This window comes from Silene latifolia, chromosome 2, assembly GCF_048544455.1.
Source record: "Silene latifolia isolate original U9 population chromosome 2, ASM4854445v1, whole genome shotgun sequence".
Classification (NCBI taxonomy): domain Eukaryota; kingdom Viridiplantae; phylum Streptophyta; class Magnoliopsida; order Caryophyllales; family Caryophyllaceae; genus Silene; species Silene latifolia.
In genome coordinates, this window is record NC_133527.1 from 69,835,615 (window position 1) to 69,855,670 (window position 20,056).

Here is a 20,056-nt window from a genome sequence, read left to right on the forward strand (position 1 = left end):
ACTCCTTGCCATTGTATATGGTTTAGACAAGTTCCGTTCCTATTTGCTTGGATCGAAAGTGATTGTCTTCTCATATCATCGTGCTCTTCGGCATCTCTTGATAAAGAAATAAGCAAAACAAAGATTGTTGAGGTGGATTTTGCTACTCCAAGAATTTGATTTAGAGATAAGAGACAAGAAGGGAGCCAAGAATGTAGTAGCGGATCACTTGTCAAGAATTCGATTCCATGATGATGAGGGAGAGACACCAATCAATGACTCTTTCCCCGATGATATTTTGATAGCCATCCATTCACAACTTGAGAAGCACACAACACCATGGTTTGCGGACTATGCTAATTACAATGCTAGAGGAGTTCTTCCTCCAAACTTGAACTATAATCAAAGAAAGAGATTCTTGTTTGAAGTAAAGAAATACTTTTGGGATGACCACAATCTCTACAAAGAATGTAGTGATGGACTTTACCGAAGATGCATGCCCCAATGGGAAGTTCAAGGTGTTCTAGAGGGATGCCATTCATCACCTTATGGAAGACACCATGGAGCACGAAGAACTATTGCGAAAGTCCTCCAATCGGGCTTCTTTTGGCCTACTATGTTTGAAGATGCTAGAGAATTTATTCTCCATTGTGATCCTTGCCAAGGAACCGAAAACATTTCTTGGAGAAATGAGATGCCACAACGAGGAATATTGGAGGTAGAAATTTTCGATGTTTGGGGAATTGACTACCAAGGACCATTTGTGTCATCTCAAGGAAATAAGTATATTCTTGTAGCCGTTGATTATGTGTCAAAGTAGGTAGAAGCAAATTCTACCCCAACCGATGATGCCAAAACGGTTACCAAACTTCTCAAGAGAGTAATCTTCCCAAGGTTCGGAGTCCCTAGAGCACTCATAAGTGATGGAGGGACACATTTCCATGAAAAGAAGCTCACATCCCTCTTGGCAAAGTATGGTGTTCAACATAGAACCGACTTGAGATACCTGTTAGAAATCTATATCTTATTATACTCAACATATTCAAATATGTTACAAATTAATTTAGTCATAAAATTAATTTAGATCTTATGCATGCAAACATAAATTAAAAGAGAAGAAATCATCAACCCTTACTATGATAATTTCGGTCTTATGGGCACCAACAAGATCTCCTTCTTGTTAGTTCTTGACCTTTCCAATAATGGATGAACATTCATGACTTCAAAATAGAAGCCCTCCAATAAGTAGCACCCAGGAATATCTCTAAATCCCACAAACTAATATGTACTAGATATTTTTTTTTTTGGTAAAAGGTGAACTTATATTAAAAAAGATAACCCAATTACATCGTTTTGAGCCCAACAAGCTAACAAAGCCCTTAAGAAATTACAACATTTCACTTTCTACTTTCCATCAAGAATATAACTATACAGTAGTAGAAAGAAAACGACTGTAGTTCATATTGTCACAGCTTGATGCCATGAACAACATGAGCAATCACAGACTCAGGTCGAGGAAGATATCCCTCCAGCCTACAACGATTTCTGCACCACCAAATGGCATGAATAAGAGCAAGTAGATGTGCAGCCACTGATCTCTTCTGAGTATGAGACTGAAAAATTTGACTGAACCACCAGGCAGTCCAGTCCACAGTAGGTAGATGGCCACCTAGTGTCTGGGACAGCAACTGCAGGCATTTCTGACTGAAAATGTAGGCAAAGAAGAGGTGAGCATGTGACTCAGGAGCAGAATCACAAAGAATGCAGGTATCATCCATAGTAATCCCCATCCTCTTCAGCCTATCTCTAGTAAGTAGTCTTCCATGCATCACAAGCCACCCTATGAAACAATGTTTTGGGAGAGCATCTTTAATCCAAACAAACTTGGTACAGGTAACCTTAACCATGGGAGGGCTCAACCAGTCATAGCCACTAGCAATAGAGTACTCTTAATTTGGTTGTAACCACCAATCCCCTACATAACCAGCCACCATAAGATCTCTGATCTTACATAGTTTTCTCCATGCCCAACTTCCATTTTGTTTAGGATCATATGACAACCAGGAACCACTTTTAATATAAATAGAATGAATCCATCTTACTCATAAATGGTCCTTTTTCTGAGCTAACCACCAAATATACTTGCTCAAAGCTGCCTTGTTCCATCTTATAATGTCCTTCACATCCAAACCACCGTGAATTTTTAGTTGACAAATCTGTTCCCAGGACACCAAAGTACTACCCTGATCATTATCAATTCCAGTCCAGAGGAAATTTCTACATATAGCAGTGATCTTCTTCAGAATGGCAGTAGGAAGGATGAAGATCCTGGCCCAGTATGTATGAAGATTAGAGAGAACATCTTTTATCAGAACCAGACGACCAGCATAACTCAATTTTCTGCTGCCAAGGGATCTAATTCTGGATACCACCTTATCAACCAAGCTAGTACATTCAAGCACAGATAATTTTCTAGCAGCTATTGGGATTCCCAAGTACTTAAAAGGGAGAGTTCCATGAGACATTCCAGTGACCTTCAGTATATCATCAATTGTGCCCCTGGTAACCCCATTACTATAAAGACTAGATTTTCCTTTGTTCATTTTGAGACCAGATGCCCTAGAGAAAGATTCAAAAGCCCTTAGCATGCCAATAATGGAAGTTCTGTCACCTCTACAGAACATAAGGAGGTCATCAGCAAAAGCAAGGTGGGTGAGTTAGATTCTGCCACAGAGGGGATGGTAGTTGAAAGTAGTATAATCCTTGATCTTGCCCAAAATTCTACTAATGTATTCCAAACAAATGACAAATAAGAGGGGGGATAATGGATCCCCTTGCCTCAAGCCTCTTTTACCAGGGAAATAACCAAAGGACTCTCCATTAAGAAATAAAGAGTAAGTGGGAGAGGTAATGCATTCCATAATCAGGTTGATGAAAACAGGGGGGAAGTTAAGTGCTCTTAACATACCATCTACAAAACTCCTTTCAGTGGAGTCATAGGCTTGTTGAAGGTCAATTTTCATGATGACTCTGGGAGAAACAGCCTTTCTATTATACATCTTGACCAAGTCTTGGCAAATTAAAATGTTTTCCACTATGTCTCTACCCTTGATGAAAGCACTTTGTGAGGGATTAATGATATCAGGCAAAATAGTGCTCAGCCTATTGCATAGAATTTTACTAATGCATTTATAAATTGAATTACAACAAGCAATAGGGCGAAATTGGGTGACATCAGAGGGTAAATCAACTTTGGGAACAAGAGTGATAAGAGTAGAGTTGATTTGTTTAAGAAGTTTACCATTTGTAAAGAATTCCTGGACAGCAGAAATCACACTATCCCTAGTAATGTCCCAAGTGTCTTTATAAAATTGGCTACTAAAGCCATCAGGGCCAGGGGCTTTATTGCCACCAATATCAAACATGGCATTTCTGACCTCTGCAGGTGTCACAGATGCCAGGAGAATCTCATGGTGAGCCATGTTCAGGGTAGGGCCATCACTCACAATGTGGGCACAGACAGGGTCAACAGGTTTACTACTTCCTAGCAAACACTCATAATAATGGATAAAAGCATGCTGAATGTCTGAACTGGAGGTGCACAAATTACCTTGCTGATCATGAATTTGTAAGACCTTGTTCTTTGCTCTTCGAGTATTAATATGAGCATGAAAATAATGAGTGTTGTCATCACCCATATTAATCCAATCCAGTTTTGCCTTCTGATCAAGGAACATATGCCAGGCTTTTTGTAAGACAATCAATTCATCGGAAAGCTTCCTTTCTGTATCAATCATAATGTTATCCAGAGGATTATGAATAAGAGCCACTTGAATCTGAGACAGACCCAATTTAGCCACTTTCACCTTATTCGCAATATCTCCCAAATCCCCTTTGTTCAAAGCCTTAAGGTCATATTTAAGTCCCTTCAGTTTCTTCACATGTTGGAACATATAATTCCCCTGAATGACCCTATTCCATCCTGTATTGACAACTTGCTTAAAATTGGCATCCAAAGCCCGCATGTTAAAGTACTTAAATGATTGTTTTCTTGCACTGGGCTTACCCTGAAGATATATGATGCAGGGACAGTGGTCAAAAGTCCCCTCAGGCATGAAGTAGGCATAAGACTCAGGAAAGTTAATAACCCAATCAGCATTACTCACACATCTATCCAGTCTACTGTAAACAAGGGTGTCCACCTGTTGTTTGTTGTTCCACGTGAAAAAATATCCAATGGCTTTGAGATCATGTAACTCACACTGGTGAAGACAGTCTTGGAAAGGTTTTATATCAGCAAGGGATACAGGAGCACCCCCAAGCCTCTCATTAGGTTGAAGGACATTATTAAAATCTTCACCCACCAACCAAGACCCCTGAACAGCACTACAATATCCTTTCAAACTAGTCCACAAAGTACCCCTCTCAGCAGCTTTGTTAAACCCATAAACCAGAGTAAAGAAGAACACCTGCTGATTCCCCCTCATAGTGATTCTGGAGTGAATGGATTGAGGACTAACATCTAAAATGTCCACACCAAAAGAACCAGGATTCCAGAGTAGCCAAATACGACCTCCCATAGCAACTGAATTATTAGTACAAATAGACCATCCACTACAAATATTATTCCTAACTTTATTCCACATAATAGGTTTAACTTTAGTTTCTACTAGCCCAAATAGCCCCAGATTATTATTGTGCAGAAACCATTTGATATCCTTCTGCTTATTCAGGCTATTGAGTCCTATAACATTCCAGAAACCTATGTTAGCCATGATCTATGACTCCCCTTAAACCAGTTCCAGTCCCTTTTTGTTTCAGTTGGGTTGATCTGATAGTTGCCATGTTCAGAGCATCCAGAAAAGTATTTCCATGAATAGGGTTTGAAGCTCCACTGCCATTCTGTCTCATAACTCTTGTAATAATGCCAGCAGGAGTTTGCAGAGGTTGTGTGACAATAGCTCTCACTAGTAGAAAAAACCCCTATTGCGACGGTGTTATAGTGGCGGTTCAAATAGGAAACGACGCAAAAAGTAGCTAAGACACTATTTGTGGCGGTTTTAACTAAGAACCGACGCAATAAAAGAAACTATTTATGGCGGTTTGATTTAAAAACCGTTGCAATAGGGCTTTTGTGGCGGTTTAATTAACAACCGACGGGAAAAATGATGTGGCGGTTTTATTTAAAAACCGTTGCTATGAGTCTTTTATGGCGGTTTTATTTGAAACCGATGTAAAAAATGGTGTGATGGTTTTATTTAATAAACGACGTTTTTGATTATTTGAGGCGGTTTTATTAAAAACTGTTGTGAAAAATACACGCGGTTCATAGACTAAAAGTTAAAAGTTCAAAACACAAATCCACAATTCATTCACCATTTTCACGCGGTCTCTTTCTCTCTCCTAAAATTCAAAACCCTAATCCCTAATATCCTTCCATCTTAGATTGATTTCGATTTTCATGATTGTAATCTTCATTCTATAATCCATGAACTCATTCCCTCTTCAGTCTACCTTGCTTATTTTTAATTAATAAGAGGCGTCCAACACCAACACAACCGGATCGTACTCCCCTTGCTAAGAGTACTACCGGAGCTCCGTCACCTGCAAGTCGTCAACCTCGCCGAGTCCGCGCCTCCTGTATCAACTTCCATGTCTCAAGGTTAGGTCGTCGTCCTTTTTTTTAAATTATCTTTATTGATGTTCATCAGTTGAGCAAGTAAAATGATTTCTGTCGAAATCGAAGCAGAAGGGTGACGGAATGACGACTATTTTAGCAGCCAAATATTAACTTGCTCATTTTTAAGTCTCATTTCAACCATGGTTCCATCTAGTTTCTCACTCAGTGTTCTACTGTTCTCCCCGTATCACAGAAACAACGAAAAATCCTTCCCTTCAAAGACAACATTGGTCAAAAAGTTGCAAATAGATAAGGCACTCTAACGGGAAAAGGGGTAAGGGATCAATCTCTTCTTTTTTTTTCCGATTTACGACGATTTTATTAGCGAACACTAGTGGTTGTTTGTAATGAACTTATAGAAACTAGTTTATTATTCCTGCACATAAATGTAGGTGAGAAGGATGTCTCAATGATTCAAATGGCGGATGTTGGGGTTGGAATATGTAAGTATGTCAGGCAGTGATGGCGTCAAAGTTTGCTATGAGTCAATTCGGTTTTTAAAAAGATTATTGCTGGTGCATAAACATTGGAATTATCTCTTGTAGTGAGGAGAGATGAATGTGTTGTTTTTGGAACTTTTGATCCCAAATGTCTTTTGATTTGGGCTTTAGTGCTTTGCATTAACAATATATTGATACTGGCATATACAGTTGTTCTGGGTAAAGGGAAGGATTATTAGCTAGTAGCTTGTCTAAACTCTAGAGTCAGTCATGGATTCATAGCCGAAGCATGGATCAGTGAAAACACATTTAAACACGTCGTAAGTTGTTGCGCCATTCTGCTCCACTTAGGCAGTGGCTAGTAATGTCATTAGTTAATTTGATGAATTAGTTTGCTGTAATTGGCAGATTTAGGCTCTATTTATTTCTATTTGTTGCATTATTAGTTACGATTTTGGAACATTGAGCTTTCTTTTGGATTTAGTACAATCCAGGGGTGGATCATGGGATAAAAAAGTGCTCAGATTAGGCTAATTTAATTTGGGTAGTATTGACCAAATCGGCCGTGGAGTCTGCAAGTACTACGAAGTGTTTGGTTCTTTGAATGTCATCATTTGTACATTTATGTTCAGTCTATTACTTTGATCACTTGGATTTGAGCCTTTAATTTCTCACATTTTCTCATTTTTCGGGAACTCTATTTACTAATTTCCCTTTCAATTTTGGTGTGGGGTAAACACTTTATTTGAGCTCTCTGTCATATGTTTTTTCAAAAAATTGAGATGCTAAATTGTGGGAGATTGGGATGAAATGAATAGGAATTGGGAGTGAAGAATGAATATGATGGGAAAAGAGGTAAGCGATGATCGGTTTATATGGTGGACTAGGATTACAATGGAATGATATCGACTTGTACAGGCTCCCAAGCCACACTCTCCTAGAAGGAGAGGTACCTAAACGGCATCAATGTGAGTTCATTACTTGCTCTTTTAAATCTAGCATTAGTTCTGACTATGTTACCAATTTATTATCGAGTCACTCTCTTCGCCCCTCACCGGTTGATTTTGATTACTCGATTTCCATGTGTACAGGGATACAACCTTAAGTAGTCATATTTTGATCTATAAGTCATCTTCCTCTTTACTTCAATTTTCGTAGCTAACTGATAGATTTATGCATAATTTTTCTATTAAACCTTAAGATTTACTTATGTTTTGTTCAGTTAGTTTATTGTAATTGATGTCGGAGTTTCATCGAAGCTTTACCGGAGTTGTCATCCATTCTCATATAAGGTTATCCCTAATCAAGTATTGTACTTTTTAGTATTCGTATTAAAAATATATCACCTCTCTTTTATAAATGAAAAGAAACCAAGGTTTATGGAGTAATCTTCTGTGGCAAACTCTACATGCAAAAAGTTCATTCTTTTCTTTCTTACCTTTTGTTTAATTTATTTTTGAACATCTAGGCAGTAATTTGGTGGTTGATATTACAGTTCACACGTTTGATAGTTTGATAGAGTTTTATATCTAATATGCAGCTATAAAGACGGGAGACATATGTGATAAAGTAGAAACTATCAGAATACACGAGCAATGAGGCCTTTTTATTTTAATCTCATGCTGTCCAGATTCCATTATTGATGCCACTCATGCATATGTGACGGTATGCATTTTCTCAGTTCCATATTGTTGCGTGATACCGTGATATGTATTTTTTTGTTGTTGTTGTTGATCTCAGTAAGTATCTTTGGTTACAGGATTTTGATATTTCCTAAATTCGAGAAGACGTTTAAGGAAGCTAAGGGAGTGTTGTTCAAGCAAAAATACTTATTAGTTTATTAACTAAAACCTGTAAACGTGTATGTGATTATTTATACACTTGAATGTTTAGAGAACATGAAAAATTGACTAGTTTATTAACTAACACCTTTATGTGATTATTTATACACTTGGATGTATAATTGTGAACATCGACATTAATGTAATGTTGTGTCAGATGATATGCAAGTTCGTTGGTTACATTCTTTTGTATGTATTTGTATATTTCACTATTTAGCTTGTCAAAGCCATAGGACACTGCTCCAAAATATTTTGTTTAAAAAAAAATATCTATCTATGGTGGCGGTTTTTAAGTATGAAACGCCACTATTAGTTCACCTTTTGTGGCGGTTGTTTATTAACTACCGACGTCATAATTACCTTTAGTGGTGGTTCTTTAACGATAACCGACGTTATAGAGAATATGTAGTGGTTGAAAGTTATTATTGAAATACCTATGGTGGCGGTTTTCAAAAATAACCGCCACTATTGATGAGTTATAGTGGCGGTTCTTGTCTAAGAACCGTCGTATTATAATAGTTTATAATGGCGGTTTTGTATAACAACCGCCACTATAAGAGAGCTATTGCGGCGGTTCAACAAACGCCTACAACCGCCGTAGAGTTTATACGACGCCGCGATAAACGACGGACCCTAAATCTCTAAAAACCACCCACAAAAGGTCATTTATAACCGTCACCGTAGGGGGTTTTTCTACTAGTAATCTTTTATGAAACGGCGATAGAAACCCGCGTGACCGAAAAAGCTTCTCACCCCTCTCACATTCACGGGAGGTGAGAGTTTCTCTATCACCTCAACCTTGGCTTTGTCAACTTCGATGCCCTTTTCCGAGATTAAATGACCCAAAACAATACCTTCATTGACCATAAAATGACACTTTTCCCAATTCAAAACAAGGCTAACATCTTCACATTTCTGCAATACAAGAGAAAGGTTATGCAAGCAAGAGTCAAAGTCTTTTCCATAGACGCAAAACCATCCATAAAAACTTTCATTATGGTTTCTAGATAATCGGAGAAGACACTCATCATGCATCTTTGGAAAGTAGCGGGGGCATTACATAAGCCGAAAGGCATTATCCTATATGCAAAAGTACTGTAAGGACATGTGAAAGTGGTCTTATGTTGGTCATCCGGGTGTATCGGGATTTGGAAGAATCCCAAATACCCGTCAACGTAGCAAAAGAATTTGTTAGAGACCAACCTCTCAAGCATTTGGTCAATGAATGGCAGGGGGAAATGATCCTTTCTTGTTGCGGAATTCAATTTACGATAGTCAATACACATGCGCCAACCGGTGATCTTCCTTGTGGGTATTAGCTCGTTCTTATCATTTGTCACCACCGTGGTACCTCCTTTCTTAGGTACCACTTGAACGGGGCTAACCCACAACAAATCCGATATATGGTAAATGATTCCTGCACCAAGTAATTTCACAACCTCCGCTTTTACAACTTCTTGCATGTGGGAGTTTAGTCTCCTTTGGGATTGGATGGTAGGCCTATGGCTCTCTTCTAGATGAATTCTATGCATGCAAAAATTGGGGCTTATTCCTTTAAGATCTCTCTAGACTATAGCTTATAGCCTTTTCATGTTCTTTTAACACATTAAGCAAGCTTTCCAATTGATTCTCATCAAGTTTGTTATTAATAATCACGGGTTTAGTTTTAGATTCATCAAGGTAAGCATATTTCAAATTTAGGGGAAGGGGTTTTAGAGTTAAAGTTTGTACCTCACTTTCTACCATTAAAGGTTCACTAAGGATTTGCTGCATCTCCATTATACATTCAATTCTCATGGCATATTCAACTTGTTCCTCAAGCTCCTCATACCCATCATACTCAAATTCCATGACATAATCGTCCATCTCTTCTTCTTGCATGGTATGATCTTTCGTTGCTTGTTCAACTTTAGTGGATTGTGATGCTTCCTCGAGAATGTCATTTATCAATATAGATTGCTCATATGTGAGCTCCTTGCAAGCTAGAGCGGCTTCAAGTAGATCTACTTCCAATTCCCAATGCCTATCTTTGGCCTCACTTCCTTCTAAGGCTTCCAATGCTTGCAAAGGGTCTTTAATGAGAGTAGTACCCACATGGTCCTCTACACAACAATCTATAATATTCATCTTGCAAAGTACACTAAGAAAAAGGTGAGAAGTACCTTGAGGAAGTGCTCTCCTTCAAGGTGAAGAGAGACACGACTAAAAACAATTAATGAAAATCAAATCAATTGAGCACTGTCCCCGACAACGGCGCCATTTTTGGTCTGGTTTAAACTCGTCGACAAAAGCTACCAACCAAAACAATATTTATAACTCCACAAACTACCCTTAGCAAAGAGGCAAGTAAAGGTCGGATCCCAAGGGACGGGTATTGATGTAGGATTCTCAATGGCAAATGGTTGTGTCTTAGGGTGTCACAACTTGGGTTGAGATGAAATTGGTCTAAACTAATTAACAAGATGAATAAAAAAAACAAAGTAGAGCAATTAAAGGGGTTTGTAAACAATAGATTAAAAGTACTAGGGTGTCATGGTTTCATAGGTGATTCATGGGAGTTGAGCATACAAATATGTTCTCAATTATATATCAAGCACTTATTGTTGTGATGGGATCGAGTTGGTGTATAAGCTTACAATCCCTTAGAAGGTTTGGTTCCCGGTGCCGAATTGATTTGATTGTACAACACCTACAAGTCTACTTAATCCTTCCTATTCAACTATATGAATGGTCTAATGAGGCTCGAGTTCGTGTATAAGCTTACAAGCCTCATTCAAAAGAAAGGTGATGGGTAAAAAATGCAAGGATTCATAGGCTCGCATTTCATCAAACATAACATGTGCATAAGTTGAAATCACAACAAGCAAGCAATTTAATTATTAAAACATATTAGATTAAGCATGAATCATTTCCCATGTTGGTTTCCTCTAATTCCCCATTAACCCTAGCTAAGGAAACTACTCACTCATGATCAAGTTTAACATGTTAATAAGGTTGTCAATTATTGTTAGCACTCCTTTCCTACCAAGGAGACAAAACCTGAAAGAATATGCAAAATGGGAAACTAAAGATAGTAAATGACCCAATTATGTGCTATAAAGCATAGGAACGAGGTTAATTCGGGGACTAAATGTGCTCAAATATGAGTCACATCAAACATCCCCAAAATGAACCTTTGCTCGTCCCGAGTAAAGAGGTGACTACAACTTGGACCTTTATTTAAACTAATCTACTAATATAACCGCTATGAGACAATTAGCGGGTCTCACACCGCCCCTTCAACTCACAACAAGACAACCATGAGGTAGGATGCCCTCTTGCAAGGCAAGGTGGGGCTTGCTAAAATGGCGACACATCCAAGCATTAAGTACATAAAAGAAAGTAATGGATGGATCTAAAAAAATGAATAGCCACTTTCCTCATCTAAGTGGCGGAAATTATCTATAAGGGAAGCAATCTAAGGGTACACACTCCATCATAGATACGGTTTCTTCAAACTACTAAGCCTAGAAGGATACCAATAAATCACGTCCAAGTTGTGTCAAGCTAGGGTACCTTTGTCCTCAATTGTAAAATGTTTTCATCCAGAGTAGAATCCCTATGGTGTTAGAAATACTGGAGAATCGAGGAATTCCCCTTCTTTCCTAAACAAGAAAAAGAGTCGTTCTGTACAATGCACAAAAGTGGATTCGATGGAAAAAGGGATCAATAGATTTTGAGTTTCATATGGGAGTTTGATTTTGTTGTTGTTTTTTCCCTCAATTTCTTGTGGCATTTGACATTTGAGAACATTTTTCTTTTTGTCATTTCTTTGATGTTTGGCATTTCAATACTTGACAACTTTCAACTTCTTGCATTTTCTTTTGAAGATTTTCAAAGTCACCCCATTTGTAGCGAGGGTGCTTATATTTGAAGCATAGGAGTTCATATTTTTGTACTCCTTTTTTCTTTGATGCAAATTGCAAAATTTTTATTTTTCATGCCCATTCCCTTTAACAAAATGTGGTAGAATGTGGAGGATGGTTGCATGGTTTCAAAGGTCACCTTGGAATAAACAGTACCCAAGGAGTTATCACACCACAATGTACTCTTGACTAGGCCTTAATCCATGGGTCAAAGGATACTAGCTTGACACATATAAGGGTGTTTTACAAGCATTCTAATGAGCAAAGTCTTAAGAAGAAAAACGTATCTACAAGGGCGTTATATACACTTGTCAAGTTTTCCAAATAGATGTTTTCACAAAATTTTCCTAAAATGCAACTATATGCCATGATGTAACTAACATTTATACAACCTAATGCATATGCTTCTACCAACTAGTATGCCATATAAACTAAATGCAACTCCACAATCACATTGGTGTAAACCGCATCAATCAAACTAAAGTCATATAGTCATTAACATAGAGAGGAAAAAGGAGATTGGAAAGATCATACCGGTCGCGCGGTCTTCATAATCCTCATGTCTCAGATGTAGCATAGTCGATCAATGTGAAAGAAGGATAAAAAAACAAACAAACAAACAAGTATATACAAAATATATACAATCCTACACTATAAAGGAATGAACATGTTTTTGGTTTTTTTCAATTTTTCAAAATTTTATGGTTCCTATGTTTATGAAATAAAAAGACATGTTTTTGTGTTTTTCAAAAATTTTCAGTTTTTATCATTTTTTTATTTAGAAGTCAACTTAAAATTTTCCATCCCCACACTAGTATGGACATTGTCCTCAATGGCCAAAAAGATAGGAAATTATGCAAGCTAAATGAGAATGCATGATTTCTACACTACTATGCAAGCTACATGACATATACACAAGTGATGCATTCTATACTACACTATATGTGTAACACCCCCATTTATTCGGGAGCCTTTAGCTAGACATTCCCAAATAAATAGGACTGTTACCATCTCGGTTTCCCGAGGTAGTAGATAACAAAGTCCAACTCACCAAAGTACTTTAAATAAAAACTTTAATGATTACATAAGTTTTACAATTTTAATCAACTAAAACTTAATATAAAAATAAATACAACTCGCAGCGGAAAATAAATAAGTGATATAACTATATATGTGATCTAGACTTCATCTACGGTTCCAAGTTTGGCTCTCATCCCAACGCTCCCAAGTCAGCTAATCTTTAGTACCTGTCAAATCTGCTTCCCATAAAACGGTTCACCGCAGGTGTTCACGAATACACAGTCAACCACGAGGTTGAGTAGGAATAAATACTAACAACAAAAACATACGATAACAATCCAATTTCCTTTTTACTTTGCACAACCCCCCTGACAACGTGCTCCATCCTTTTTCTTAGCACACTAATCATCCCGCCAATCCCTGGCCGTGGCAGCCTCAACCCGAAGGTGAGTAAACACACACTACATTACCAAAAGGTAATGTCTGCCTCAACATATAGTTGATTAATATCCACCAGATAGCCTGCGCACCAATCTGGGCCTGCCTCGAGTAAATACGATAAAATATCGTCTGCCAGAATAAATCTGAAATACGTCACCCGAAGGCTCATACACGACGTCTGCCAATATAACCTCAATAATAATCTACATCACCACGAAGGGATGTTTGCCAGTATTAAACTGAATAACCAATGCAATAACAGTAACTCCATCATAACTAATCCAACCAACATATATAATATAATTCTCCCTTCCAACAATTTCAATGATATCAACCAACACAATTCTCATATGATCAATTCACTTTAATACAACCATCCAACAAACATTATCGAGTAAAAGTTGAGTAGGATTTATCCCTACCTGGCAAGCAAGCACTCCAATTACGCAATCCAATAATTAAAGCTCACAAATCGATTATAAACTCTTCATAAATCGTCACCTAACATAAATATTATAATTTCCAATTATTAATTATTAGCTTTCATTATTATTTAATTTAATAATAATAATTATAAATTATATTCATTATTCAAATTAATTAATTATTATTATTAAAGGTCTATGATATTAAAACCCGATTCAAATTCAATCCCGAGTCATCCAAGTAAAACCCGTCTTAAAACAAATAAGTAAGCCTAAATAACCAAATACCCAAAACACGTTGATGCGTGTCTTTTATATGATGTTTTACATCCCATTTTACACGCATTTCAGAGCTCATTCTTGTAGTTTATGCTACATTTCTCCCTATTTCCGTCTACTTCCGTATTTTGTACTTTATTGCAGAAATGTGAAGAATTCAACGGGAAATTAAGCCAAATCCGTCCCCGAGTAATCTGCATTGCAAATGACGTAAAGGAACTGCTTAAGGAACGAGCTTAGTGCGCAATCCAAGGCCCAAAAGACAAGTCCACGAGTTAAAAGAAGTCAAGTAGCAGCTCATCCGGTCGATCGACCTGCACTTTCAGTCGATCGACCAATGCTCGGGTTCCAGAAGCCACTGTTTGCTGAGGAGCAGTCGATCGACCAGCCTTATCAGTCGATCGACCAAATTTCTATTCCAGACGTGAATTGAAAGACCGTGAATCTTGAAGCCCGTGAAGTTTAGGTTTAGGAAATAAGATGTTGCGTTGATTGCTATATAACGTAACATAAAACCATCAGTTTGGATATCTAAGTTTTTACCTAAGTTTCTATCACAAATACAGTACTTTGAGTTTTATTCATTCGGGTAGTTAGGGTTTGAAACATCGGTTTGACATTGGATTTTCTGTTCTTATTCTTAATCGTTCATTTGAATCTCGGTATTTCTTCGACCCTAATTCCAATTTTATTGTTTTACTTTCATTGTTAGTATAGGTTTGATAGTTAGTGCCCCAAAGCCAATTATCGTATCATCACTATTGTTATTTACTTTAAGCATGAATTCAAAGAATTGTTATTATTTTCATTGTTGTTTTTACCTTCATCATGAGTAGCTAATTCTTTAGTGCTAGGATGTAGGCGATTTATAGCATAGGCGGCATTAGATTAGGGAGGACTGTCTCGCGTGTTGGTCGATCGATCGACGTTGCCCGATCGATCGACCCGACCTCGTAGGGTTCATATTCGTTTTAATTGAATTTAATCTTGTATTTAACGAATCGAATGCATGCGACCATTAGATACCTATTTCGTGGATCGACCCATTAGATCGAAAGATAGGGAAGGTTATTAGACCATCAATTAAATCGACTAAACTGTGCTAAGATCGAAAGATAGGTATAGTTTAGACCGTTAGTCACTTTTCAGGACGAAAGTTAGTATTAGTGACATTAGGGACCTATAGCGAGATCGAGAGATGCTATTTGTTAAGAGTGGACCGAGAGGACCTCTTTATTTCCCGCCTTACCTGCGTTTGATTCAGACCGACTTAGTTTGCTGCCACCGAAGCTATAATGAACCGACCATCCTAGTACCCTTCTTTTATCTGTTTAAATCGTATTTTTAGTTTATTATCTTTGTTTGCTCTTAGTCTTAGACCAATTCAAATCAACCCCCATAATAGTTACCTCAGACTGAACATAAATCAACTAAAGTTTACAACCGCCTCCTTGTGGTTCGACCACTGTACCACTAGCCTAGGTTAGTCTTAATAGGAGATTATAAATTTTATCTTTGGTACTCACAACGACGGGTATCAAATTTTGGCGCCGTTGCCGGGGAGGCAATAGTCCTAATTTTAGTTGTTTTTATTTTTTAGTCTTTCCTAGTTTAAGGGACATCCGTTCCTTAAACTTTTCTCATATTCTTTTTGTAGTTTCTTCTTATGCGCAGGTCATAGGGTGGAGAATTAGTACCATTGAACCCTGAGCTTGAGAGATCCTTGCGCGAGTTGAGACGAACACAAAGAGTATTACCGACAGAGGAAGAGCTGAGTACTCTGTCAAGCTATCACGAGAACGATCTGTTCGAAGAAGACCCACAGTCTTCACCCGTTTCCACCTCTTCAGCCGAGACAGTTACTTCTCCGGAAATTCCGGTCATGGCCGAGGAAGCAAGTATAGCTAGTTATTCTGAGCCGACAGCCGATAACTTGTACAAGGGGTTCGAATTACGGAGATGCCAGAAATTCGAACCAAAGCCTCGCTTACATTACTATAGTCAAGAGAAATCGTTTGGGGAGCTGCAAATGAAGATGCAAAGAAGGCATATGGAGACCTTTATTGACTACTGCTGCTCCATTCCCCCACCACCGGCGTGACCCGGATCAAATCAAGGAGACCATGTTCATCTTCTCCCTTCGTGATGTTGCAAGGGAGTGGTATAGAGATTTGGACCGGACCGCTCAGGAGATCACTGATTGGAATACATTGGCATTGGCGTTCTACAAGAAGTATTTTTCTGCTTCAAGGACGATCGCTATTAGAGCTCAAATCACGGGCTTTAAACAAGGGCCAGATGAGAATTTCCACGAGGCATGGGTCCGATTCAAGAAGTTGGTGCGAACCATACCGCACCATGGGTTTGAAAAGTGGAGTTTGTGCAATCATTTCTACAATGGGTTGTACGACGATCGAGAGGGCCATTTTGGATGCTTTGCACCAATGGAAGATTCGCTGAAAATTTGGGAGCAACCAAGGGGTGGAAGATCATTGACGATTTAGCTACCCACAAGGCCGAGTACGGGAATTCTAGAGGGAACCGAGAGGAGAGCTGCTGAATCCTCCTCTGTTCTTTGCACTTGAGGCTCTTACTGCGAGGTTTGACAAGTATGAGCTAGGAGGAGCCTCTAAGGGTGGGATGTACCAAGTCAATGCTGTGTCAGACGGTCCTTTCGTCTGTGAAAGGTGTGGAGTTGAGGGCCATGTCTCGAAAAATTGCCCTAGTCCCTTTGAATCTTGTGCTTCCTTTCAACACTATAGGCAGACAAACACCTACTACGAGGCAAGCCACCCAAACTTGAGTTGGAGGAGCCAAAATGTCCAAAATCCAACCCAACATCCGCCGCAAAGAACAACCCTATGTGCCCCCTCATCAAAAGCAACAGCAATATCAAAAGCCTCCTTATGTGCCGTAGCAGCAACAATCACAGAATTCTGAATTTTCCGAGCTCAAGAATATGTTGCTAAAGGAGTCCCAAGCAAGAGAGGCCGGGATGAAGCTACTAGAGAGCCAAATTGCTCAACTGGCTAGTAAAAATAACACTCGAGCCCCCGGACATTTACCCACTCAACCCGAACAAAAGGAGACCCTAAATGCCATCACTTTGAGGAGCGGGTCCACCCTTGATGGTCCTACCATGGTTGAGGATGTTGTTGGAAAAGATGAGCCGGAAACAAGTCAAGAGAAAGCTTCAACGAACAAATCAAAGAAAAACGTCGCGGGTATTTCGATCGATCGACTGACATACCTAGTCGATCGACTGAAACACGGGTTACAGGAGCTTCTGGAACTGTACATCTCAGTCGATCGACTGAGGAGAGTGGTCGATCGACTGAGATCGCTGCTGATGCTGAAGAATTTCGTCCCTTGATGCCAAATAATCTACGAGACCACTTGTTTCGGGGAACCACCGTCCCGAAAATTTTGAAAGGGGGGACCCGAGTGTCTGATGGGTCGATCCGGCTCCGAAGTTCGATCCAATGACGGTCAATGGTTCTCATTTGAGACGGTCTGAGGAGGGGTCTAGCTTCAACAAAGAGAAGGTAACGGACTTTCAGCCTAAGTCCAAGGATACCGGCACACGCGATTTAGAGGAGAGGGCTAAGGTACTCCTTACAGCCCCATATCCGGAGAGACTCGTGCCGACGAAGGAACAGGTATCTTTTAGTAAATTTGAGAAAGTTATTCGTAGCTTAAATGTTCAGGTACCCTTCCTTGAGTTAGTTAACCAAGTGCCAGCATATACTAAATTTATGAAACAGTTGTTGTCAAAGAAAAAATCGCTTGAACATGTTCACACTGTTACGTTAACTAAAGAGTCTTGCTCCTACCTGTCTCACACTGCGCCCCATAAGTTAGAAGACCCGGGCAGTTTTTCAGTTCCTTGCAGCATAGGTACCTTTTCTATCGAAAAGGCATTATGTGACTTAGGAGCTAGCATAAGTGTCATGCCCTTGAGTCTAGCTAGGAAGCTTAAGTTGACCAGGTTTGCAATAACTGAGATGACAGTTCAGATGGCTGACCGATCTGCGGTTGAGCCTATAGGAGTCCTAGAGGACATACCCGTCCAGATAGGGAAGTTTTTCTTCCCTGTTGACTTTGTTGTCCTTGACATGCCTGAGGATGACCATATTCCGATCATCTTAGGTAGGCCGTTTCTGCACACTGCTGGTGCAGTTATTGACGTCGGTTTAGAAACCTTGACCTTCAAAGTTGGGAAACATTCTATCGTTTTTGCCCAACCTTTGCTAAAAAGAAGGACGCCATGTGGCTGTTACTTGTAATACGGTCTCGAAAAGAGATCGTACTTTGTGCTTCCCGAATCGACCGTCCCTATTACTCTACTGTGTTTAACCCCTCCGCCCCGGATTGAGAGCAAGAAGGAGGAAGAATCATTATTTTAGATAATGCAGAGCTGGTTTGGGGAAGGAAGAGCCGTTGGATGCTCCAGCTGCGACAAAGCCTATCATTGAAAGAAGAGGTCTTGGATGCCTAAGCTATAGGACTGATGAGGAAGTGGAAGATGAGCCAGCCACGGTGAGATGGGCTGATCTGGATTCCGACGATTCCGAGGGAGTCCTTGATTGGGGAGATGACGAAGTTGATCCATTGAGCTCTCCGACCGTCGATGCTAAGAAGGGTGCAACTGATAAGATGAGCACCATTGAGGCTACCTCTAGTAGCCAAAAGCCGACGAAGTGGGCCATACCGTGGTCCTTCTTGATCAACTATTAGTTGATCAAGCTCGTTGCGAACTTCTCTTTATTTGCTTTGTTAAGACAATTTTATTGCTTTTTTTGTGTGCGCGAAAACTTCGCTTTTATTTTGTTTTGCTTAGGATCTTTAAGTACTTTAGACTTCGTTCTGGGTCTTGCGCAATTTTGGGCGCGTACTATTGTGCATTTGCAGGTATTTAGAGCTTGTTAGCTCAAATCATTGAGCAATTACGAAGAAATAGGACGCTGCAAAGAAGTGATGTTTTTAGTCGATCGACTGGCACCATTAGTCGATCGACTGAATTGCAGGTTTACAGGAGCTACTGTTCACACCCACCTGGTCGATCGACTGATCTCCTTAGTCGATCGACCACTGCCGCTGCTACATTCGGTCACGACCTCTCCCCTGCTGTGTTTGGTCGATATGCGGACCTAAGGGAGTCTTCTACTCCACTTTAATTTCCGTCGAATTATCTATTTCTTCTATTGTCTCATTTGTGCACAATTTTTACGCTTCAAAATTGTTTTCTCAGTCTTATGCGTGGTTTTTAATTGTCTTTTTAGGTCCTTATTGGTAGCATCATTGCTCTGAAACCTCCTAGCTCACGCTGGTTTGGGAGGTTTCCTTTCTTTGCTTAAAGTCTTGTGAGTTCCATATCTTTCCTTTGTGTCTTGCTTATTTATTTTCTCGCAAATACCCATTTCTCTTTTCTTCATTCCATGATTTTGCACAATGGGGACATTGTGTGATTTGGTTTGGGGAAGGGTTTTGCGTCGCATATCATTTGCTTGCATTCACGTTTAATTTTGTTTTGCATTGTATTTCATTTCTTTTATATACACAGAAAATTCCAAAAAAAAAATTGATAAATTTCAAAAAAAAATTCAAATAAAATGTACGTTTATTTTAGCATATAGGTCGAGTCGGAACGGTAGTATTTCTATGATGATTCTGCATTTGCAACTGTTTTGCCTGAGCCTTGCTAGATTAACATGTTATTAGTAGAATCGTATAAGTGCATACCTACGAGTTTTCGTTGAATTACTTGCTGGACTTGAGACTTGACTTTGAAAATTGGCAAGCTACTTATATTTCTGAGATTTAGAGCCTATAACTGGTGACATTCATGACCGGTTCATTTAGGAATGTGAGTAGTACTCCTTATGAGACATGTTTCCTTAATTTGCATGAATATGAATTTGATCTACTTAATACCTGTATGCATTCGGTCTGTGGTTTGTTGACACATGTGGAAGAGGTTTCCTTTATTCATTTTACCCATAAGCTCCACACTGCTAAAAATAGCCTTTTTGTCCCGTCACTACAT

General features: G+C 39.2%; 1 protein-coding gene across 1 annotated transcript; it reads right to left on the minus strand.

The window, feature by feature from the left end:
• Window positions 1-1,445: 1,445 nt before the first annotated feature.
• LOC141640941 (uncharacterized) lies at window positions 1,446-1,886 on the minus strand. Its single transcript, XM_074449619.1, has one exon. The coding sequence runs from the start codon at window positions 1,884-1,886 to the stop codon at window positions 1,446-1,448; it is 441 nt and encodes a 146-aa protein (XP_074305720.1).
• Between the last annotated feature and the right edge of the window lie 18,170 nt (window positions 1,887-20,056).